General features: G+C 43.1%; 1 protein-coding gene across 1 annotated transcript in view; it reads right to left on the bottom strand.

The window, feature by feature from the left end:
• Positions 1 to 25,029, bottom strand: part of LOC122481631 (aldehyde oxidase 2) — an 87,253-nt gene that overhangs the window by 46,663 nt on the left and 15,561 nt on the right. Inside the window, exons 9-20 of the mRNA XM_043577434.1 lie at positions 23,129 to 23,273; positions 18,308 to 18,400; positions 14,259 to 14,410; positions 11,937 to 12,030; positions 9,821 to 9,930; positions 8,054 to 8,238; positions 7,206 to 7,380; positions 5,592 to 5,684; positions 4,281 to 4,450; positions 3,559 to 3,673; positions 1,874 to 1,996; positions 21 to 117 (exon numbers count right to left, since the gene is read on the bottom strand). Coding sequence (XP_043433369.1) covers positions 21 to 117; positions 1,874 to 1,996; positions 3,559 to 3,673; positions 4,281 to 4,450; positions 5,592 to 5,684; positions 7,206 to 7,380; positions 8,054 to 8,238; positions 9,821 to 9,930; positions 11,937 to 12,030; positions 14,259 to 14,410; positions 18,308 to 18,400; positions 23,129 to 23,273 — 1,552 coding nt within the window. The remainder of the gene's footprint in view (positions 1 to 20; positions 118 to 1,873; positions 1,997 to 3,558; positions 3,674 to 4,280; positions 4,451 to 5,591; positions 5,685 to 7,205; positions 7,381 to 8,053; positions 8,239 to 9,820; positions 9,931 to 11,936; positions 12,031 to 14,258; positions 14,411 to 18,307; positions 18,401 to 23,128; positions 23,274 to 25,029) is intronic.

The following is a 25,029-nucleotide window of genomic DNA, read 5'->3' as shown; positions in this document are numbered from 1 at the left end:
AAATATCCTGAATTGCTTACCTTCAACAATTTGATCGACTTTTTCAAATGCCTCCTCAATGTTTCCTTGTTCAAGTTTTTTTTCAGGGCATAGGAATGAGTTGTGCTTTATGGCATCCTAAATGATAGGAATAACCCAATTAAAATTTTTTTTTCTTACATTGACATTTTGTTTCTTAGTCAAAGGCCAGTAAACTCCCCAAAATAGCCATCTACTGGGACACATGAAGGGAGTCATCAAGCAAGGGAGTACTGGAGTAGTGGGCTCATGGCAGAGACAAGATGGGTGTCTGAAGGATGTCTTCTAAAGTGCAGGGAAAACCAACAAGGAGTAGAGAAGTGTTAAGAATTGAGATCTGGGGATGCTATGATGGCCCATGATGATAAATACTCATTTCTCATTTTCAGTGTGGATTTCCAGGGAACAGGTGATTATTAGTATTATCCCCATTTTACAGATGAAGAAACCATGGCTTAAAGAGGTTAATGAATTTACCTAAGTGATGCAGCCAGGATTCAAACCTAGCAGTTTGGTTCTAGAAACTGTACTTTTAGCCACTACCCTTACTGCCTCTCATACCTACAGTCATTTAAATAAATGAATGAATGGATGGGTAAACAAATATTGGTATGTATAACTATTTTGTTATATACTCTATTCACAAAAGAAATTTTTAGCTGACTCTGGACAGTCCTATTCTGAGAGAACTGCAGATCTCTAACCATTCTGAATCCCAGGATATTTCCTGGTTTTTCTTCTGGTTACTATTTCCCCCTTGAGGAAATGGGATTCGGATTGAAATCTCAAAAACTGATGTTAGGATCCTAGTACAACCCCAGGAGGGATACTGAGCCAAGAAAAATGGTCTGGACTTCTTGCAAATTTGGCAAAATGGGAATTTGGAACAGAATTGATTTGGTTTAGAAAGATCAAGAAACATGACCTTTTTCACACTTTGACTATTGAGCAAGTTGTGCCTTTTAGGCACATTTAAAAAATGTCAAATGGTTCACTGGGGCCTTTGAAAAAATTTATTTTCTATTACAAGTGCACAAATAAGAAAGCTTTTTGCAACTCAGTTACTCTGAACTTTCCCTTCATTGAGTTAGAACCTGAAAATCCCACTCCACATCTGAATTTTCTATTCTAACTTCATTCTTTCTTCTTTGGTAATAGCATTTGCATTCCTTCAGCTAGACCCAAAAGTAAGAGTTGAAATTTCTGTGGAATTCCATCATGAAAGTCCCACTGTTTTGGAGGCCCACCTTGAAAACATGATTGTTCTCAATATCCATTCTCATCATCTTCCCCAATTTTTAGTGGTCATGTAGTCACTTGGGATAAAGTCTACATTTCCCAGCTCCCCTTGAGGTGTGGTATCTGACTAGGTGCTAACCAGTGAGATTATGGGAAGTGTCCTTAAAGGGATGGGATATGCCCTTCTTCATCACCTCATTCTCTTTGCTGTCTGGAATGTGAACTTAATAGCCAAAGCTTCAGCAGCCATTGTGGAGCAAAGTGTGACCTAGAGAGTAGAAACCATGCTTGAAGCAGTGACTAGATAGAAGGATCCAAGATCCCTGACACATAGAACCCTACATAAGCCCTGGACTGATCTTTTCTAGACTTTGTGAATGTGAAAGAGAAAGAAACTTCAATTCTTCATTTGTTTCTCCACCCCACCCCACCCCTGTCATTTCTTAGAGCCAAAGCTAATTTCAATTCATACAAATAATATCTTCCAGAGGAAGCTGATCTTTCCAGGGCAAGCCAGTGGCAAGAAAAAATTAGAATTAGTGTTGCATTAAGAAATTTACAAGGGTGTTTTTGATTCTACAACTTTACAGGAAAGAAACCAGCCAGCACTGCTTACATTGATGGTGAAGATTATGGGCTCCAGATCTTTGTAGGTGATCTTTATCTTTTCAATTGCTCTCTTTGCCTGTACATCTGTCTCTGCAACCACAGCACAGATGATCTGGCCCACGCAAAGCACCTGCGGAAAGTACATGCATGAAGCAGGTAGAAAAATATCAGTAGGAATAGTCTTACTTCACCCTTATCAGTGGCTGGTATCTTTGTTATTATTGTTTGTCAATAAGGCCACATTGGAGGTCACATTCAACTACATGTGCTTGGCTTAAAATGTTTTAATTAAAAAAATAATTTAAAGAATAAAGATGATTCCATTGGCCATTTTACTCAATGAATGTAAGCTCCAGAGTGGATGTGAGATTGGTTGTGACCTGAATGTGCTGTGTCCTCTGTCAAGCTTGGTTCACATGTATCATATTTATGGTATCATTTATCATTTTAGAGTTTAAAGATAAGGAAAGTGTTTCTTGTACAATATCATCCCTGTTATGAGCTGCACTGTGTTCCCTCCTTCTTCCCAAATTCAAATGTTGAAGCCTTAATGTCCAGTGTGACTGTATTTGGAGATAGGGCCTTCAGTGGGGTAATTAAGATTAAATGAGGTCATAAGGGTGGAGCTCTAATCCAATATGACTGTGTCCTTATAAGAAGAGGAAGAGATACCAGGGAGGCTCATCCTCAGACAAAAGTCATGAGAGGACACAGTGAGGAGACAGCCACCTGCAAACCAGGAAGAGAGGCCTCAGGAGAAACCAAAACCTTGATCTTGGGTGATAGGCCACCAGAATTGTGAGAAAATGAATTTCTGCTTTTTTAAAAGTGGCCCAGGTTGTGGTATTTTGTGATGGCAGCCTGAGCAGATGATATAGCTCTTAAATAACAACTGACCTCTTCATCTGGAGTTCAACCAAAAGAACAGTGAGCCATTTCATGGCTGGAGGAGAAACAGTCTGTGTGACTCATTGAGAAGTGACAATAATAGCTAACACCTACTGAGAGCCTCCATGTGCCAAACACCGTTGTAAGCATTTTACGTGCATTAACTCTTTTAGATCCCACAACACCATGGGATTGGTGCAGTGATTGTTCCCATTTTCCAGGTAATGATACCCAAAGGCACATGGCTAGTGAGTGGTAGAGATGGAACATGAACCAAATTAGCCTGGCTCCAAAAGCAAGTATTCAGTGAATGTTTGTAGAATTGAATTAAAATGTCAAAGGTGGGAAAAGCAACTTTATTACAAATGGAATGTGTAAAAGTAAGTGAGGGGTGGGGTGGGGGTGTGTCTGCATGGGGTTGGTTTAGGAAAGGAGAGAGTTCAATACAGAAAACAGGGAGTGGCTGTATTTTTTGCACTCTCCTTTTTAGGTCTTTCTAGCATATTCTATCCTGATACAGGTCAGTTCCTACATTTATTCTTTAGACGAGGGTAAATTGACTCAAGAGCACACAGTGGGAAAACTAGAACTTGTTTTTCTGTATGTTTATTATTTCCCTTTTACTGTGTAATTTCCTGACTCCAGAAGATTTAAGTCTGTCTGAATAAAGATTTTAGGTGTAGAGAGAAGCTGGAAGAATCGGCACTTCTGTCCCGCAATGTAGGGGGCGGGATTGAAAACCAGCTGGAGGTGGTAACTTTGTGATTATCTGCACAAAGTCATCTGAGAAAGCATGCTCTGTACCTCATCTACAGCCAACAATTTGTCATCCTCGGCACCATTGGTGCCTGGAATGTCCTCAGCTGTTATCACATCAACCACCCCAGGTAGTTCAAGGGCCTCGGACAAATCAATTGATCTGAAAAAAGAGAAATATTTAACAAGTAGAAATCAGCAAGCTTTGAGGGCCCCAGACCTGAGGAAAGGATAGAACATGGTTGAAAATAAAAAATATATAACAACTGTCCAGCATAGGTCCCGACCAATAAAAGCTAACCTGCCATATGGTCCAGAAGGCTGCCTGCTGGGTCAGGGGTAACACTTTAACTATAGGAGAGGACCTGGGGGAGGGGCTGTGTGGCTGTGGCAAGGGAAATTCTTAGGAAGCTTAGGACAGTAGGCATTAGCCCTTCAGAAATGCAGTATTTCAGGGTTTTATCAACAGCTGAGTATCAGCCCTACTCAGAATTACTCCTTTGAGCCATGACTGAGGCTACAGCAGGGAGATGAGGTGTAATGAGGTTAGAAGAGAAGCAAGGAGTCCATAACTGCTATTTTTGTTCTCTCTTTCGTAATGGTCATTTCCAGATATCCTCTCTTCCTCCTGCTGGGGATGGTGCCCTTTTCTTTCTTCTTTCAATTTTAGGTTCTTTGGGTTTAGGACATGGCATAACAGGTACATTCCTCAGAGGGAATCCACAGGTGTGCTTTTAAAAGTTTTTTTTGAAAGCTTTCCATTTACTTACATGATTTTTGCATGGGCTTTGGTACTGGTCACCAAAACCATGAAAAGTTCTCTATCCACCATAGGGATGTCATCACAAAACATGGCTTCACCTGTAGCATGTTTAAGACCTGACAGGTGCATGATGGGGCGTCCAACTGGATCTTGGAGGGACTGGTGAGAATCCACATTCTGCAGAGGGAGACAAGAGTTGCCCTGGACAATTCAAATCTTCACAAGTGGCCTGGATGATTACCAACACTCTTGATTCAGGATTGAGAAATCAGTCACCCTCAGACCACAAACACTGGAGTGGGTCAGATGATAAGTGCAAAAATTCAATGATGTCACTAGACTGGGGAATTGTCCTGTCAGTTATGTAGCAATGCCAACTTTTTGGCAGAACTGTGAAGTAGGTGAAAGGGCATCCTAGCCTCTCCTTTTGGCATTTTCTTTTCCCAAGTTGTGCTCCTGTACTGCTTTGTTCTGGAATTCAGAGGTTCTCCTTGTCCAGCTTTCTTACCTTTTCCATGACCAAACTGTTTACATAGAAAGTGATCAAGATGATGAAGTCTAAAGTGATATAATTCCAGAGGGTGGGGAACCAAAATCTAAGCTAAAAGCTTGAGTGTCAACTTGAGTAGTGCCTGGGGCAGGGGAGAGGGGAGGGGAGCAAATGGCAATGGAGTCCACCCAGATCTAGACCACAGTGCCTTGGTTGCCCCTGTAAGTGGCTCAAAAACATCACTGGGAGGATAAGAAGTTGGAGAAAGTGTTTATTTTGGAATTCTTTTCAGGGAAGCTCTGTGGGGTGTGTGTGTGTGTGTGTGTGTGTGTGTGTGTGTGGTATGTGTGGAGATGGGGTGGGAGAGGGGCTTTGTGCTAACAGATAATAATAGATACTTTCTAAATTGTCCTTCAAGAAGGGTGGGTTCAGGTACTGGCAAGGTCCTTGTTTTGCTGACTGGAGATGAGATATTTGCAACCAGGGCTGGAGGCTGAATCTTGCTACCCTCTTATTCAGTCCTTCCGCCATACCTGGCTTGGGTGCTCTTCAAACAAATGCCCAAAGAACATGCATTCCAGGATACTATCAATGATTAGTCAGATGGTCAAACCATTCCAGGTTGGTTCAGCCTTGAGTGTGTGTCATGGTAGCTCAGGCCCGATCTTAGATCCAGCGTCTCCCTGACTTGGCCTAAACAAAGGGCAATGTGCCAGCCCAAACTAGAAAGTCAGAACTATGAATCACAACTCTGAAGTGCTTGCTTTGTTCACATAACTATAGCTTATCTCTTAGTTTCTACGTTCCTGTTACATTATACTCACTGACCTGGTACCTTTGGACTCCCCGGGGTCCTGTGACGGGGAAATCTTCTAGAGCACTTAGGAATCGGTCTGAAATTTCAGGATAATGATGACTGTCCTGAAAGACCATTCAAAACAATAAAGATAAACCAATTAGTCTATGATTAAACTGGGCTTTGGCTTGTGTGAAAATGACTTGGTTGAGGTATCCAAGAAACTGCAAGGCCAGGGTATCCTGGAAGACCAAAATCTACATCATCTCCCCGGGGTCTCCTTTTTTATGAAGGTGTCTTGCCCTCCCTCCCTTTCCACATACTGAGGAACTGGATGGACTGGTTTGAATCTGATCCCCTAGCCACCCAGAGGAGGGAGAGGCCTGTCAGTGAGCTGGGTAAAGGCAGGACAAGCTGGAACACTGGGGGACAGAGATGCCATCCCAGAATGAGCTGGAGTTCACTGTACACAAAAGAGCCCACATCCTGCTTGTTTTTCTCAGCAACTCAGCAGTTCATCAGTAAAATTGAGAAGGCTCTCTGGGTGTCTGAAACATACCAAGTGTCTTGATTCTGAAATTAAATGGCAGTGATTATTACCCTGGTGAATGTGGTTGGTCAGGGTCTACGTCTGCGTAATGAAAATTGAACACTTGAGGTGACTTGAGGAGTGTTGGGGTAGGGTGTGGTTTGAAACAGGGGGTACGAGGTAGGGCGAGGGTTATAATCCTGGTCTGGGAAGGAAATAGAGAGTGAGAGAAAGAGAATGTTTTGCCTTGCTTAACTTATTCCAGAAGTATACAAACAAAACAATCTAGAAAGAAGCCACTTAAATATTTGCATACAAATAAAATTTTAGTATGTTTTGAAAAATAAAATTTTATTTTACATTTTATGTTGAATATTATATTTTAGAATAGGCAAACCTAATCTGCCATGAAGCAGATGAGTGGTTGCCTGGGGGCAGGGGTGGGAGGCCAAAAGATACTTTTTGGGGTGATGAAAATGCTTTGTACCTTGTTTGAGGTGGTGGCTACATGGGTTTACACGTCTGTTAAAACTCATTGAGTATAAATAGGTGCATTTTATTATATGTAATTATATTTCAGTAAAGTTGATTTTATTATTTTTTAAATTGTTTGTTTATTTTGAGAGGGATTGAGAGAAAGAGAGAGAGAGAGTACAAGCAGGGGAAGGGGAAGAGAAGGGGGAGACAGAGAATCCCAAGCAAGCTCTGCACCTTCAGCACAGAGCCCAATGTGGGACTTGATCTCACAAACTGTGAGATCATGACCTGAGCCAAAATCAAGAGTCAGATGTTTAACCCACTGAGTCACTCAGGTGCCCCCAGTAAAGCTGATTTTAAAAGAAAAAGAAATCGCACACTGGAGGCAGGGGCACTGTAACGTTTCATTGCTCAGGGCATGTAGTGAACATCTGTGAACTGAAGACAGTGTGGCATCCTGAGCCTCATGTGGTAGCCCTTCAGGGCTGAATCCCTGAAGGAAGGAGGGCTCGGAACTGACAAGGCCTGACTCAGAACAGGTGACAGGTCATGCACAGGCTGCCCACAAGACAGTTTGCAAAAGTAGTGGAAAAGTTGGGAGCTATGGCTGCAAGGGGCACATAAAAGCCAGAACACTTACAGACACTTTTACAAGCTTCTTCAGTTCCTGCAGAACTTCTAGGTAGAATTTGAAGAAGAAGCTGACCACCAAAGTCCTCTTGAATTCCACTCTTCCCCCTGGAGCCCAGCCTGGGAGGGAGACCTCTTCCAGAAGCAGCCTGCAAGCTTCCTCCAGCATTGGCTCATTCCAGGGCCTGGTGGTGTTGGAGGTGGGAAAGGGACAAGTCAAAGGGCAGTCTCGATCACACAGCATGTGCCAGCTACTGGATAATAACAATTTAGAGAACCTGGAGTCTCCTTTTATGAGTTGGAAGGGAACTCAGAAATCATCTAACCAAGCCCTTTAGGAAAATCGAGGCCTGGGAAGCTGCACCAAGTGGCCTGAGGGTCATGGCAGGGTGAGGATGGGCCCTGTTTCATTGCAACACGAACCAAGCATGTTCAAGGGCCAGAACATGCTGGAACCAGACATTACACAAACAGATCATGAGGGCCAATTCCATTATGAACCAGACTGGCCTCTACTGAGGAAGAAACAAAAGGTCCCCGCACAGCAGCGGCACTAGGTACACTTGGACCCTGCCTGGTGTGGGTCTGCAGGAGTGCTGATGTGCACATGAGAACTGGGGCAGAGCACAGTCATGGGTCATTGTTGTTGTGGCCTTCCCCCAAGGAGCAGCCCCTAATTAGTCAAAGTCAAGTGAGGTTTGCTTTATAAGCAAATTGCAGAAAGAACAAGCAGTGATTCTATATATAGGAGTTCACATCTTCCCAGGGCATTAACAACCCTTGCCAGAGCCAAACTTCTACTTGTTCTTTGTTTTTGATGTCAAGTTTCACCTTTGGAGTGCAGGGTTCATCGCTTACCTCCCTATGAGCTGCTGGCAGGATTTATGTGCACCAATTGTGGATTCCCCAACCCCTCCATAGGAGAGGCTCAGCTCCTTGATGGTGTCTGTGGCTTCTTCGAGAATGACTCGCATGCCAGCACTCACATCGGCCAAGGCATTTTGCTGGCACTGAGCCTGTCGGAAGGCTGACACAAATTCCCACTGTGGACACAAGAACCATTTGGGGTTACTTGACATGTCAAAAGTGAGAGCATGGTTCCTGCTTCTTGGTGCCACTAATTAATCACTTAGACTCCATCTAACGGGGCACAAAAGGCACTTGGCACAATTAGAGGACAAGTTGGCTGGCTTCTCATTCATAGTGAGAATGGAATCCATCCCCAATGTCCAATGCCCTTAAGGAACAGGGATCACTGTGCACTTTTCCTGAGGGCAGGATACCTGGATCATTTCCAGGTGCTCTTATTTCTAGGTGCTCTTGCCTCTAGTCTTCAGATGCCTCTGTCCTCATGAGGATGCAGGAACCCTCCCAGCACAGGCATTTTTAACATTCATTTATTTTTGAGAGACAGAGAGAGACAGAGCACAGGTTGGGGAGGGGCAGAGAGAGAGGGAGACAGAATCTGAAGCAGGCTCCAGGCTCTGAGCTGTCAGCACAGAGCCTGATGCAGGGCTTGAACTCACAAACTGTGAGATCTTGACCTGAGCTGAAGTTGGAAGCTTTAACTGAGCCACCAGGCACCCCAACACAGGTGCTTTTAAATGTGATTTGCTTGATGTGCGAAAGAGACCCACTACATTTTTGGTTGGTAGAAATGACTGCTTTTCCACTTTGCAAAGGTCATAAAAGAGTTGAATAGAACTTTGACAGTGCACTAGGGAATCTTGTATCAGGAATAAGAGTCGGGAAGGTAATGGCTGCCCCACTGGGGTCTTTGGCACCGTGACCTGCTGATGTTGCAACGTGAGGTTAATGCCGAAGGCCTGTGCCTCAAGTGTGTTTCCATCTGTGCATCCACCAAGGGTGCTGTGTTTGTGCCTGCCTGCTTTTCCATCTTGGGCCTTCTCTGATGCACTTTGGATTAGAACACATTTCAAAGTTTCCATTCCAAAGGAAAAATAAATGAAGATCAAACACGCTGAAAACATGACTTAACATGAGACCTCCGACATAACTAAGCTAACTCCTGGCTTTTCACCAGTGTGTGTGTGTGTGTGTGTTGAATTGCCTCTCTCTGGGGAGACCATCCTCTTGGATTCGGGTATGGTTTTGGGGAGAGACACGGAGCATTGAGTGAAGACAGAGGCCCCACTCAAAAGCCAGCTGGGTGGCCACATCAATCCCAGACATCCTGTGTTAGCAAACATCTGGAGGTCCTCTTGTTCCTGTGAGCTGTTGGGGTTAGCTAGAGTGGGAAGCGGGGAGACCCTGTTCCAGCTTCCACCTCTTTGTGGGTCAGGCGGAGAAGCTTGTCCACAGCCAGAGAGCCTTATTTTCCGCCTCCCAGAGTCGATCTGTAGACATAAAGGGGTGTGGAAGCACAACCACATGCCCTCAGCAGGCCCCACCCCACAGCTGAAACAACAACCCCAAATCACAGCCCGGAGCTGCTTGCCCGAGGGTGTCTGAGGGCCTTGGTGCTAGGCCAGTCCACAGTGGACAGGAAACAGATTTTCAGGCCAGTCATTTTCCTTCCATCTGTTTTCAGATTTCTGAAGATGACTGCTCTCTGTCATGAAAAGGGAAAAACAAACTCTTAAAAGCAACCAGCAGAATTCTTACCTTTTGAGAGTGCGGGATGTACACAGATTCCAAAATTTCCTCTGGCTTAAGGTCTGCACTTGCCAACCCGGCAAGAAAATGGTCATTTAGAGGGATCTGCCGTGTACCTTCTGTCGAAGAAAATGACATTTCTGCACAGTTGCAGTGAGGAATGCCGGATTATTCTGTACTCTTAAATGTCAGCAGCAAGGAGGAAAAGGTCACCTCCCTCTGCACAGAGTGATGCAGTCCAGGGCTCCCCCACTCCCCTGCACAGACAGGACTAGCAGGGCCTCTTGACATTTACTCGTCTCTGCATACGTGCTCTGTGAACAGGGTCTCCTGCCACCTCCAAGGCCTGTCATGCTTGCACCATTTTCATCTTCAGGCAGAAGCTGGTTAACTAAACCTAACTCATTCACTACTGTGATCAAAGTAAGGGCATGGCTTCAGCGGAGACAGAGTTTATTTCCACTATTAACAGAGCTCAAGTCATTGCATTTCTTTTTGTTCTTGCTGCTGCTGTTAGCCTCTAAACTGGAGACCTACATCTTTCAAACAAAGTGAGCAATTCACAAACCCTCCGTTTGGCCCAGTGTTATAATTTAGTGGTCAGAGCAGGGCCCTCCGGTTTTAAAAAGTGGTTTGCGGCTCCGCAGCAGGTGCCATGAGGAGATCAAACTACAGCCCAGAGAATCTGAGATGGATTCTGTTCATGGCAAAAGAGGCAAAATACTGATTGGAACGTAGGGGTAGTTGAGAAGGAAGCAGGAGAACCCCAGATGGAGCCCCTGCTGACCTTTGCTGGCCTGCCCTGCTGCTAGGTCAGTGAGCTCATGTACCAGCACCGGAGAAACATTGCACTCAGGGTGGAGGTGGCTTTGGCAGAGCTGGAAAAGCACAGACCTTAAGCCAAAGGTAACCACCAACCTCCAGTAGAAGAACACTACTGCTAATGTAGTAGAAGGCCCTGCATGCAAGCCAGGCTATCCTTGCTATCCTGATGCCCCAGATTCTTGGCTTCTTCTTTTCTGGTGTTTGGGGGTCAGGTTGGGGTCACATTCAACCACAGGCGGGGAGGACTCAGGAAAATGGCTGACCAGGCCAGGCCAGGCCAGGGTGAGGCCTTTCCTCTCCTCCCTCCTGGGCAGGCCCCATGCAAAGCTGAATAAGGGTGTGCGAGCTTTTCCTCTGCACAAAGGCTCTCCCAGCACTTCCCACCAGTTAGGGATGGGATTGTATTATGGCCAAGAAACCCCTTGGGAGGGTTACATTGCCTGTGATATAATTCCTGGTTGGATACACCCCTGAAGTTCATGTGGGGAGCAGATTGCGATTGCTTCCCTGCACTCTAGTGCCTGGGTCCGGTCCACCCATAGGAGGGGTAAATGACTGGCTGGCCAAGTGGGAGGGACAGAAGGAGTGTATATTTGATGGGTTATGGGTGAAGGACCAGGAGAAGTGATGGGAGGGAGAGCCAGAGGCCCTGGAGAGGGAGCCTGATGCAGATGATGGTTCCCATCCTGTGCCTGTCTCTACAAGTGACAGCTGGGTGGTTGGTTGGACTAGTCATGCTGTGTATAAGATGTCCAATACAGCCTGGCATACAGTTAGTGCCCAGTAAAGGGGTACGTCAGCATTCTTGGAGCAGTGGAGGCAGGGAGAGAGCTGAGTGTTTCCAGGAAGACAAGGGTAGTGTTGCATGGAGCAGTCCCAGGGAATGATCCTTTCAGCCAGCATGTAAAATTCATCATTGTCTTCCTTCTGTCCCTAGAGGGCCCATGGTGTTTGTTGTGTGTCTTCCCCAGACTTGTGGCTTCTCACACAGCAACTGAGGGGAGTAGGAATGAAGGAGAGTAGACAACAGTCCTCAGACAGCAGACAGCCTTCACCTCAGCCTCTGCACACCACCCCTGGCTGTCGCACGGCTATGGTGGGGTGAATGTTGTGTGTACATCGGCAGTGGTGCCAGAAGGAAGCACTAGCCACTCCCTTGTGTCAGTGTGTCTTCCTCTAGGAGCCTGAGCTTCCCATGGTGGATTAAGAGCCAGAGATCAGCGCTCTGACTTATACCAATTCCTTAAAAAGAAAGACAAAAAATCTTAGGTGCAATCTAGAATGTTCTGGGGTAGCTTACCTTCTGATATCAGATTGAGGGTAGCATTGCCCACAACCAAAATTGGATTCAGATCCGAATAGCAATGTCGGCTTATAACATGTCCCCCTAAGGACTAAAAAGAAAGAGTTATTGCCTTGGTCATTCTATTCCTCAGATCCTAGGCCCCACAGGCACCTGCTTAAGGTCCTCTTGTAGTGAAAGTGTCACAAGGGATCTTGGTCCTCTTGGTAGAGAGACTCCATTCAGACAGTCTGGAAGGAACCTCTCACCCACTACTTTGGATGGGACAGGAACTGATAGTAACCAACACTCACACAGCATTTGGTATGTTCTACTTCTTTTTAAAAAAAAATTTTTTTTTCAACGTTTATTTATTTTTGGGACAGAGAGAGACAGAGCATGAACGGGGGAGGGGCAGAGAGAGAGGGAGACACAGAATCGGAAACAGGCTCCAGGCTCTAAGCCATCAGCCCAGAGCCCGACGCGGGGCTCGAACTCACGGACCGCGAGATCGTGACCTGGCTGAAGTCGGATGCTTAACCGACTGCGCCACCCAGGCACCCTGTGGTATGTTCTACTTCTTTACACACATTTACTTACTTTTTTTTAACCCAGTGAGACTGATGCCATTGTCTCCATTTTTCAGCTGAAGATACTCAGCAAAGAGAAATGATGAAATTTGACCATGGTGTCCCAGCTAGGAAGGGGCAGGACTGGGATTCCAACCTAAACAATGGGTCTCCGTGGCCCATTCTGAACCACCCCCTACTCAGCCTTGGTCACAGCACAGATGGCTGTGGTATCAGCTACAAAGATGCCGTCCTGCCTTGGGTACATAGGACCTCAGCCACATCTAACTCTGCCCCTGAAATGGCCAGACTTCATACAGGTGTGTTGGGGTTCTGGGCATCTGAGAGACAGTTGCCCCTTCTTAGATCTGGTTGAGCCTATAACATCTCAGACCTTGGGAGGAAAATGGCCATTCAACCTAATACTCTCCTCCCCACATAGTGATGGAATCTACAGTGACAATCTTGGTTGCTGAGGGCTGGGCTGGAACATGGGTGAAGACAGGGAATCCCCGATTCTCTATCAACAGCTTGATTTTAAAGTTCTTGTTTCCACTGAGTTGAATTCTGTCTCCCTGGACTTTCCCCTATCAGTCATACTTCTACCTCTACCCTTTGTGGTTATATCAAATAAATCACATCTGTCTTCATGAGTCTATAAGTATTTGAAGGCAGGGGGTCTGGGTGGCTTAGTCAGTTAAGCATCAGACTCTTGATTTCAGCTCAGGTCATGATCTCATGGTTTGTGAGTTCGAGCCCTGCATTAGGCTCCATACTGACAGAGAGGAGCCTACTTGGGATTCTCTCTCTCCCTCTCTCTCTCTCTGCCTTTGAATAAACTTAAAAAAATATTTGAAGGCAGCTCTCATGGTCTCTCTGACTGCCCCAACCCCCACCATTCCTCTTTCTGATGTGGTTTCCAAGCCCTTACTCTCCTGCCATGATCTCCTTGCCAGGCTGCAAGTTGTCAGAGTTCTTAACAGGAACAGAGAACATTTTGGAAACATTTGAAGAGTTTTTTCATGGAACTGTCTCTTCCCCTGATTCCTCATATGCCAAGGATCTCTAACACACCATTTGGGGTATGTAGAAGAGGGAGCATGCATATTTTGAAAACCTATGTCTCTTTTGCTTTCTTCTGAGGTCAAAACCGGCCAGACTTCAAAGTGTGCTTCCCAGATCTGTACATTATTCTCTAGCTGTGGTCTGAACAGTATGGAGTAGAGAAAGCTACCCTCTTTATGTTAGGTATTATACTTCTGTTAATACAGCCTAAAACTAAATTAGTTTCTTTGACATTCTTATCATGAAATGAGCAAAACTGTGATCTCCTTTTCTCCCACCTACATTGTCACTTGGCTATTCTACTGAACTTGATTTAGAGTCGTTTTTTAAATATATTTTTAATAATGTTTGTTAAATATTAAACATTTATTTATTGTGCCTGTTGTTTCAATCTGCTGAGACCTTTTTGCACAATGATTCTGCCAGTGCTTATTTTAACATTTCAGTGAGCTTAAGAAATAGGTGTAGGGACACCTGGATGGCTCAGTTGGTTAAATGTCCAACTCTTGTTCTCGGCTCAGGCCATGATCTCGTGGTTTGTGAGTTCAAGCCCCGCATCGGGCTCTGCACTAATAGCACGGAGCCTGCTTGGGATTATCTCTCTCCCTCTCTGCCCTTCCTCTCTCTCTCTCTCAAAATAAACTTAAAAAAAAAAAAAGAAAAGAAATAGGTGCAGTGTGCCCAATGATTGGCCCAGAGGACATACTGCCATATTCCGGATCTGCTGTCCTGCCAGACTCTTCAGGTGCTTTAGGAGGGCTCGGTATGTCTGAGTTTTCTCCTCTGGGAGTTCGGAAACTTGCTCAGCCAAAATGTCCTTCACTTGGGCCAGACTGCAGCCAGCACCTATTGTCAGTCCTAGAAAAGAAAAGTTTTTTTAGGTGACATTGGAGAAGCAACTGAATTATAATCCTGGTGCTGGGCCTTAGTGTACAGTTGGTACATTGGCTCTCCACACTGGCTGTACAGAGAATCACTGGGAACTTAAAACAGCACCGATACTCTACTCCCAGATCAATTAAATCAGAATCTCTGGATGGGGTTCTTTCAAAGTCTCCCCAGTAATTCTGTGCAGCCAGGATTAGGAGTCCTGGGCTGGTCTATACTCTCCTTTGGACAAATGCAAGGAAAGAGAGGCTAGAGAGAAGGAATGACAGTGACAAGTAGCAGGTGGCAGACTCTACTAGAGCTTTCCTTGACCCCTCCCCCCCCCCCAACTAACCACAGTGAAGCTATGCAAAGCTGTTTTGTGATTAAGGGGAATAAATCTGACGGCATTAAAATAATTGCAAAGGTCTTTCAATTGCCCAGATCATTGTCTATAATTAATAATGCTTTGACTGCTGATTTCCACCTCTATAGGTAGCCTTGAGACTCTAAATCTTTTACAGGAGGGGCACCAGGTAATCAGAATGAACACAGCCTCTGGGAAGAGCTTCCCCAAGTATTATTTTGGGTATTATTGGGTCTCAGGACATTGGGAGTCCCCAGGGAGGGGCCAGAAAAGCAGAAGCAATGGGAAAGCATCCAGAAGGATTGGGGCAATGCTATGTGCCACCTGAAAAAGGAAGTAATTAAAAATTAACAGGTGTTGCAGGCATACTTGTGAGTATAGGCAGGATACTAGCACCAGCTCTGGGGTTTCCCCACAATAGGTATGAAAAAAGTTCAGATCAATCTTTGAAGTGAAGCAATCACCCAAGTCATCAGGAGATCACTTAGTTGGCCTTCTGAAATTAATCCTTTACTTCCTCAGGTTTGTAGAATGAGTTGCTCTCACGTACAGTCTGATTGGACATCACTTCCAGGGCTGGGTTCTAATTGCAGTTAGTCTGTTTTCATAATGTCACAGGCTATGCTTTGAGTTTTCTCTTGTAGATTAATCTTTGAGAATATTTTACCCTCCCATATAGCTTTATATTTTATCAATATTAAAAATGTACTTGGCACAATACTTCCCCCACCTTTGCTAACATACCCACATAACACATAACATACCTGTGACTTCAATAATCACAGCCAACCTAATTGATTAGGGAAACTACTCTCTGTTCTTTATTATCCTTATACTAGGCAAATCTTGCCTGAAGGTAACTAAACTGCTACTCCTTCCTGGAATGTCTCAACCTAGAGTCCTTACCCTATTGCGGCCCAGTGTTTCATAAAAGGCACTCTGCAACATAGGAGCCCATCCCAGACCCATCAGCGATGGTCTGCTGCTTCCTCTCACCACAGGGTCCACCGGAGGTTGGTCTTTAACTTCTGCAAAAATCCTGGCCATACTTTTGCTCACAGGAGCACTGAGAAGATCAAGTTTGATTCCTGTCATACAATTCCTCCTACCTAATAGACCCAGAGCCTTATTAGTAGGGAAGAAGTCAAAAACAAAAAGACTTTATTTATTTATTTATTTATAGGTCAGAAGCATCATACAGACCAGCACAACCATCTTTTATTTGATGTAGGTAAAATAGGGCAGTTCAGCCCCAGGGGAGAGTAAAAGTCTAGCTGTCTGCTCTGCTCTGATTCCACTGCTCACATTACCCCCTGGCTTTGGGCGAGCCATAGCATAGCTGCACTGAGAAAATTGTATTTACTGTACTATTCGTATTTTACTACATCTTTGGTCATAACACCTAGCTTATATTCCAGTAGTTGGAAAGAGCTTTAACTTTGATTCTGAGAATGTGGGTTTTGTTTTAACTTCATGCTTTTCAGAGTTCATGGGTCTATGGGATAAAGATGCAGGGATTTTCTGGAGCATTTAATATACTAAAGATTTTGAGGGAAAAAATGTACACTAAGTCAAACATGTATGTGATATGGATTAGCATGCAAAATTTAAACAAACATAAGCTGTCACAGAGATTTAACTCCTGTGGGAGGGGGTTCTGGGAGGGGAAACACACACACACACACACACACACACACACACCTGGCTCCAATGTACCCTTCCCTCACCAGTGTCCTGCATTCTTCTGGGCCTTAGGAAAAGTTCAAGAATCCAGAGAAATATTCCTGAAGGAACATTCTGCCACTAGAGGGTACTCACACTTTAATTTTAAGAGGGCTTGAGGAAGGCATACTGTTTCCTCAGATTTCAGAATCTGGCTCTACTTTGTTTGCAGATCCAAACTGAGCAGTTCATTTGAACAACCAATTGGACAGGCCCTGGGGTGGGCCTGGAGGATGAGGAAGGGTGCTAACGGAAAGGGTTCTGAATTGGAAATGGGAGATATGTGGCTTGGTGACCTGGCCACCAGCCAGTTCAGGGACCTTGGGCAAGTTTACTTTCCTTTTGCATCTTGGCTTCCTCATGAGGAATTCCTGAGATGAGGGACTGCGGTTACACTGAGGGATATGAATTGTGCTCTGAAGGGGTCTCTCAGGCATAGACACAGGGGCCTGGAGACAGAGGGATGGTGAGAAGTCTCCCCTTTCCTTCAAACAGAGCATCTTATTTTCATTTACTTACTCTATTTCAGATTTTTTTGAGGACAGGGCTGTGGACAGAGAAGTTTGAAAGTGGTGGGTTAAATGATGCCTGGGGTGAAGGTCAGGGAAGGGTTTTCCTGTCTTAACCTTCTGTTTGTACTGGTCACCTCTGCTCCCAACCCACCCATGCTGCTCTCCCTCTTCTTTCCCTTCTGCCTTCACCAAGATTTTGAGTGAGTCTAAGCACATTCCCCTCATTTTCTGAGTGACATTTAGGGGTGCTACTTGAACTGTCCCAAACCTGAAGCTGTGAGGCTGCAGTGCTAGGCAAAACCAGGAAGGGTTCCTCCCCTTGCAAATGGGTGGGGTGAGGTCAGGGAAGGGCATGCTTGCTGGTCTGCAGCACAGTCTAAGTTTGGCTGATGATGGTTAGAAGCCAGGAAGGCGGGACTCCTAGATGGCAGTGATACACCCAAGGTAGGTCCCCTGCCCTGCTTACCAGTGATGCCCACAGGCACACAATGGCCAGTAAGTCTTGACTCAAACTTTCAGTTCTAACTCCTTGTTGTCTAAGTTAAGAAAGTCATTACTACCACTGCATCCCAAACTCAAGTTCCTGGTCCACCCATTCATTCATTTTTTTCCCACTCTTCATTTGTCAGTCATTGAATTGAGCACTTATATGCATGTACTTACATGCTAGGAGGTCTGGGGGATGAGGAGAGGAGTGAAATAAGGTTCCTTGTAAAAGAAGGCAAAGTCCTGCATGCTTTCTTACTACTTTGTGAGTACCACCTTGCCTGATGTAGTAGTATTGGCAGGTAGTGGGCCCTGAAGGATGTTGTAAGTGACTAGAGGTGTTTACCTGGACAGGTCTTTGTCTCATTTTACCTCTTGCCATTGTCCATATGAAACAAGTAGCATTTGAGTGCCTGATGATATTTCTCCCACTTTCTGCAAGCATCCTCCCTCCTAGGAATTGACTGTTCAACCGATGGATGGCACTAGTTCTCTCACTGTCTTCCCATCAAAATTACACTGCAAATTTATTGTCTTTTGGTCACATAACATTTTATAGGCAAGAATCCTGCATGTGACTAGAAGGTCTTGAATAATATCATCTGAATACCTCATATTCTGCAAAGCTTTTGATGGCAAGGTTTTATGGATGGGATATTATATCACATCAGAAAAATGATGAAGAGCTAGAAATAGGCCAGACAAGACAAATGTATGAGGAGGTTTCAGACTACTTGGTAAGTGTAAGTTTAGTGCAGGGATTGGTTCACTAATGCTTTACTAAGAACATCAGGAACTCACCATCACTTGTTTTAAATACCATACTGAGCTCAGAAATCCTAGCAGGAGAGAGGAGAATTGGGTGAACACGTCCTTGAGATTTCATTGCAGGTCCTGAAAAGTAAATAAATAAATATATATGTATTAGACAGATTTAGGAAAGAGAATATGCCTTTTTTTTGGTACTGAAAATTTCTCATAAAAATATTCAGATACCATTTTTTAATTGGTAATAAATGTGTATAAATATGAAAGCAATGGCCATATTTCCTGCAAAGTAAATTTATAGGGATGTTCTCCCAGTACATGTATTTACTTATTTATACATTCATTATATGTTTATAAAACCAGAAAATAAAATGGATGGGAGGTTCTTAGAAAGCTTTTGCACATTGACACCAGGAGACATATATAAGAATATTCATCCTAAGAAACATATAACATATATGAATATTCACCATAAGAAACATATAATCTACTAAAACTGAAGCAGGAAGAAATAGAAAATTTGAACACATTGATTACCAGCAATGAAATTGAATCAGTAATAAAAAAAACTCCCAATAAACAAAAGTCTAGGGCCAGATGGCCTTATGGGTGAATTCTACCAAAAATTTTTTTAAGTTAGTTTTTTTTCTTTTTAAAGAAAGAGAGAGAGAGAGAGAGAGAGAGAGAGAGAGAGAGAAAACGCATGAGCAGGGGAGAGGGACAGAGGGAGAGAATTTTAAGCAGGTTTCGTGCTCAGCACAGAGCCTGATGCAGGGTTTGATCCTATCATTCTGGGATCATGACTTGACTGAAATCAAGAGTCAGATGCTCAACTGACTGAACCACCCAGGCATCCCTACCAAACACTTAATACCTATTCTTCTCAAACTATTTTAAAAAATAGAAGAAGAAGGAAAACTTCCAAATTCGTTCTGTGAGGCCAGTATCACCCTGATAGCAAACCAGATAAAGACACTACTGAGAAAAAGAACTATAGGCCAACATCACTGATGAACATAGATGCAATAATCCTCAACAACATACTAGCAAACTGAATCCAATAGTACATTAAAAAAAATAATAATTCACCACAATCAAGTGGGATTTATTCCTGGGATGCAAGGTGATTCAATATTTGCAAATCAATAAACCTGATACATCACATCAATAAGAGAAAAAACAAAAACCATAGGATCATTTCAATAGATGCAGAAAAAACATTTGACAAAGTACAACATCCATTCATAATAAAAACTCTTGACAAAGTAGGGTTGGAGGGAACATACCACAATATAATAAAGGCTTTATATGAAAAACCCACAGCTAATATCATACTCAATGGAGAAAAACTGAAAACTTTTCCCTAAGGTCAGGAATAAGACAGGGATGTCCACTTTTACTTCTTTTATTTAACATAGTACTGGAAGTCATAACCATAGCAATTAGACAACAAAAAGAAATAAAATGCATCCAAATTAGTAAGGAAGAAGTAAAGCTTTCATTATTTGCAGATGATGTTATACTATATACAGGAAATCCTAAAAACTAATCCCCACCCCCAAATCATAGAATGGATAAATGAATTCAGTAAAGTTGTAGTATATAAAATCAATGTACAGAAATCTGTTGCATTCCTATGTACTAATAATCAAGCTGCAGAAAGTGAAATTAAGAAAATCCCATTTACAATTGCATCAAAAACAATAAAATATCTAGGAATAAACTTAAACAAAGAGATGAAAGACCTGTACTTTGAAAACTATAAAATTTTAATGAAAGAAATTCAAGATAACATAGAAAAATGGAAAGATATTCCATGTTCATGGGTTGGAAGAACAAATATTGCTAAAATCTCTACATTACTGAAAGCAATCTACAGATTGAATGCAATCTCCATCAAAAGTGTTAGTATCTCAAATAAAGAACTTATACAACTCAATAGCCAAAAACCAAAATACCAACACCATTTTTCACAGAACTGGAACAAACTATCCTAAAATTTGTATGGAACCACCAAAGACCCAAAAATAGCCAAAACAATTTTCATGAAGAAAAGCAAATCTGGAGGTATCACAATTCTAGACTCCAAGTTATATTACAAAACTGTAATAATCAAAACAATATGGTACTGGCATAAAAATAGACATATAGGTCAATGGAACAGAATAGAAAACCAGAAATAAACCCACAAGTGTTTAGTCAATTAATCTTCAACAAAGGAGGAAAGAATATCCAATGGGAAAAAAGACAGTTTTGGAAAAACTGGACAGCTACATGCAAAAGAATGAAATTGGACCACTTCTTATACCATACATAAAACCAAACTCAATATGGATTAAAGACCTAAATGTGAGACCTGAAACCATAAAATCCTTGAAGAGGGCACAGGCAGTAATGTCTCTGACATTGACTGTAGCAACATTTTTCTAGATGTCTCATGAGGCAAGGGAAATAAAAGCCAAAATAAGCTATTGGGACTACATCAAAATAAAGTCTTCTTCACAGCAAAAGAAACAATCAAGAAAACTAAAAGGCAACCTACTGAATGGTAGAAGATATTTGCAAATGACATATCCGATAAATTGTTACTATCCAAAATAAAGAACTTATGCAAGTGTATAGCCAAAAACCAAATAATCCAATTAAAAGTGGGCAGAAAACATGAACAGACATTTCTCCAAATAAGACACATAGATTGCCAACAGACACACAAAAAGATGTTCAGCATAACTCATCATCAAGGAAATGTAAATTAAAACTACAGCGAGGGGCGCCTGGGTGGCGCAGTCGGTTAAGCGTCCAACTTCAGCCAGGTCACGATCTCGCGGTCCATGAGTTCCAGCCCCGCGTCAGGCTCTGGACTGATGGCTCAGAGCCTGGAGCCTGTTTCTGATTCTGTGTCTCCCTCTCTCTCTGCCCCTCCCCCGTTCATGCTCTGTCTCTCTCTGTCCCCAAAATAAATAAACGTTGAAAAAAAAATAAAAAAAAAAACTACAGCGAGATACCACCTCACACCTGTCAGAATGGCTAAAATTAACAACACAAGAAATAGCAAGTATTGGTGAGGATGTGTAGAAAAAGGAACCCTTGTGCACTGCTGATGGGAATGAAAACTGGTGCAGCCACTGTAGAAAACAGTATGCAGCATCCTCAAAAAGTTAAAAATAGAATTTTCCTATGATCTAGGAATCACACCACTGGAAATTTACCTCCCAAATACACTAATTCAAAGGGATACATGCACCCCTATGTTTATTGCAGCATTATCTACAATAGCCAAATTACAGAAACGGCCCAAGTGTCCACCAATTGATGAATGGATAAAGAAGACGTGACACACAGACACACACACAGAGACGCGCACACGTGCGCACACACACACACACACACACACACACACACACACACTCTCTGTCTCTCTGGAATATTACTCAGCTATCAAAAAGAGTGAAATTTTGCCATTTTCAATGACATGGAGGTAGCTAGACAGCATTATACTAAACGAAATAAGTTTGTCAGAGAAAGACAAATACCATAAGATTTCATTCATATGTGGAATTTAAGAAAAAAAACAACAAATGAGCAAAGGAAAAAAATAGAGAGACAAACCAAGAAACAGACTCTTAACTATAGAGAACAAACTGATGGTTACCAAAGGGGAGGTGGCTGGGGGGCGGGGGGAGGTGAAATAAGTGAAAGGGATTAGAGTACACTTCTCATGATGAGCACTGACTAATGTATAGAATTGCTGAATCACTATATTGCACACCTGAAACTAATATAACACTGTATATTGACCATACTAGAATTAAAATAAAAAACTTAATAATAAAAAAAGAATATTAATAATAGGCAAAACTTGGAAATCGCTCCATGTCCTTCAATAGTAGAATGGAGGAGCAAATTATATGTAGTTACACAATGGAGTCTAGCAGTTACCTGCAACACTATGAGTGTATCTCAGGCCAAGAATGTTGAACAAACAAAGCAAATTGAAGAATGACACTATGTCACTCTATGTGAAGTTCAAAAATATGCTAAGGTAAATGACATATTGCTTAAAGGCTCAAATATATGTGGTAAAATTGTAAATACAAGAAAGTGACTGACCACTACCACATTCAGACTAATGAGTGCTTCTGAGAGGAAGGGAAGGGAAGGGGATGTGGTTTGGGAGGGCTCCCGGGCCTTCAAAGTTCTTGGTAAAGTGCTCATTCTTAAACTGGGTGTAGCTGGTAACTGGGTGTGCACTGTTAATGTACCCATGCATATTTTACAGACTTCCATTATATCTACTCACTATTTAACAAAAGCAAAATAAAAAATGACAAGATAAATTAAATGATAAAAAAGAAAAAAACCCTCAGGGTGCCTGGGTGGCTCAGTCAATTGAGTCTGACTCTTGATTTCACCTGGGGTCATGATCCCGGGGTCATGATCCCAGGGTCATGGGATGGAGCCCCACATTGGGCTCCACACTAAGCATGGAGCCTGCTTAAGATTCTCCCTCTCTTCCTCTGCCCCTCTCCCTGGCTCATGCACTCTCTCTCTCTCTCTCTCTCTCTCTCAAAATAAAAACAAAAACAAAAAACCCAAAATACCCTCTAATATTTTTTCCCCATACCTCAGGGGGTCATGCTGCATACTCCCAGGGTACAAAATTATATAATTAGATAATCATATCATATGATATACAATGGTATATTATATATGTTTTATAATATACTATTATATTATTTTTATTATAAAGGTTGAGGCTTTTATCCTTAAAAAGTAGTTTTTATAGACTGAGAGCAAAGTAGGGGACAGGAGGACCAGCTTGGCAGTGAGAGGAAAAATGCTGTAATCACTCACCCAGTGAAGTGTTGCCCAAGATGAGAGGGGCCTCAGGATGTTTTGCTTTCAGCTCCAGGAGATCCTTGAGGGTGCCAGGGGAGATCCAGGTAACCCTCTCTCCATGGAAGGTCAGGGTTTGTTTTTCTGGGTTCTTTGCCATTCTCTAGGTGCAAATGAAAATGTGGATGTACATGCGCACACCTGCCATCCTGGCTTATGTGAGATCCAAGTGGAGGTATATTCCTCCAGAGAGATTTCAGGAGTCCTGAAGTCCACTTGACTAAGAAGATACTCACTACACACACTGACTAATGCCTGAACTTCCATAAATAGATATTTACTCCTTTAACTTAAGACTTTTGATATATAGCTCTTTGTAGGCAGGTGACAATATAAGCTGGCACCTGTCAATGACAATTCAGTATAGATTAATTGAACATAATTTAGTATCATGGCCTTAAAAATCATAATTATACTAATGCTCCTAAATTAGTATTTTCAGCCTTGACTCTTACTCTGAAATCCAAACTCATATATCTGAATGAGAACTTGATGTCTCCTCTCAGATGTCTAATAGGCATCTCAGATTTAACATATCCCAAAATGAGCTCCTCATATCCCCTTCTTTTTGAAGCTCCCAAAAAGGAACCCCCACCAAAAAAATGCCCTATTCTTCCTGAGCTGTTCCCCTTCTCTGTAAATGGCCACTCACCTTTCCAGCTGCCCAAAGTGTCAGAGTCAGTCTCTTCCCAGAGACAGTCTGTCTCTCTCCCACACACCATATCACAGTCAGCAGCAAATCTCATTGGCTCTCCTTCAAGCTATATCCAGAATTGACTCTCTTCTCACCACCTACATGCAGGCCTCCATCTCTCAGGATAGCATTAGCACTTTGACTAAGCTCGAGTTGTCAGCCCAGAGCCTGGCACGGGGCTCGATATCTCATGACCCTGGGACCATGACCTGAGCCTAAATCAAGAGTCTGATGCTTAACTGACTGAACTGCCCACAGGCCCTGAGGTTTTTTGTTTTTTGTTTTTTATCATTTATCTTGTCCTTTTTTGTTTTGTTTTTCTGAGGGGCACTTTGATTTTGGCTCAGGTTGTGATCTCACAGTTGTGGGATGGGGCCCTCCATTGGGCTCTGTGTGGAGCGTGGAGTTGGCTTGGGATTCTCTTTTTCTCCCTCCATCCCTTCCCCACTTACTGCTCCTTCCTGTGCTTCTCAGCAGGCTATTCCCATCCCAGCAGCCAGAATGATCCCAGATCCCATTACAACATTAATAGGAACTTGCCCCTCCCCTGTCCAACCTCCCTAATCATTTCTCATTTCTCATAGGGTAAAAGCCAAGTAGCCTAAGTCCTCATGGTTTGCTTCCCAGTGCCTTTCTGATCTCATTCACTGTGCTTCAGCCAGGCTGGACCCTGCTCTCTCCCTTGACTGTAGCAGGTGTTCTCCTAAACTTGGCACCTTTCACTTGGTGTCTGCACTGCCCAGACTGCTTTTCCCCCACATGTCACTGAGGCTGCTCCCTCACTTCCGTTAGAACTTTTTTCAAAGTTTTGAAACTTTTTCGGAGAAATCTTCTCTGGCCCGTATCCAATCCCCCTTTTCTGCTTTATCTTTTCCCTTCTTAACCCTTCTCACTGGCTAACACACTGTATCTCTTTCTATTATCTTGCTTATTATCTGCCTCTCCTACCAGATTACAACTGCTTGAAGGTAGGTTTTTGTGTTTGTTTTATTCCTTGCTGTCTGTCGATTCAGTACCTAGAACAGTACCTGGCATGTTGCTGGATGATTGAAGTTTGTTGAATGAATGAATGAATGAATGAATGGACACCTCTTTCAGAACCCCTTCAGAAATAAGTATTTTATAGAATGGGACCACTGGATGCCAGAGAGGAAAGAGAGATGCT

The sequence above is a fragment of the Prionailurus bengalensis genome, chromosome C1 (genome assembly GCF_016509475.1).
Source record: "Prionailurus bengalensis isolate Pbe53 chromosome C1, Fcat_Pben_1.1_paternal_pri, whole genome shotgun sequence".
NCBI classification, from domain to species: Eukaryota; Metazoa; Chordata; class Mammalia; order Carnivora; family Felidae; genus Prionailurus; species Prionailurus bengalensis.
The sequence above is the reverse complement of the archived record's forward strand: the minus strand, read 5'-3'. Positions and strand labels throughout refer to the sequence as shown.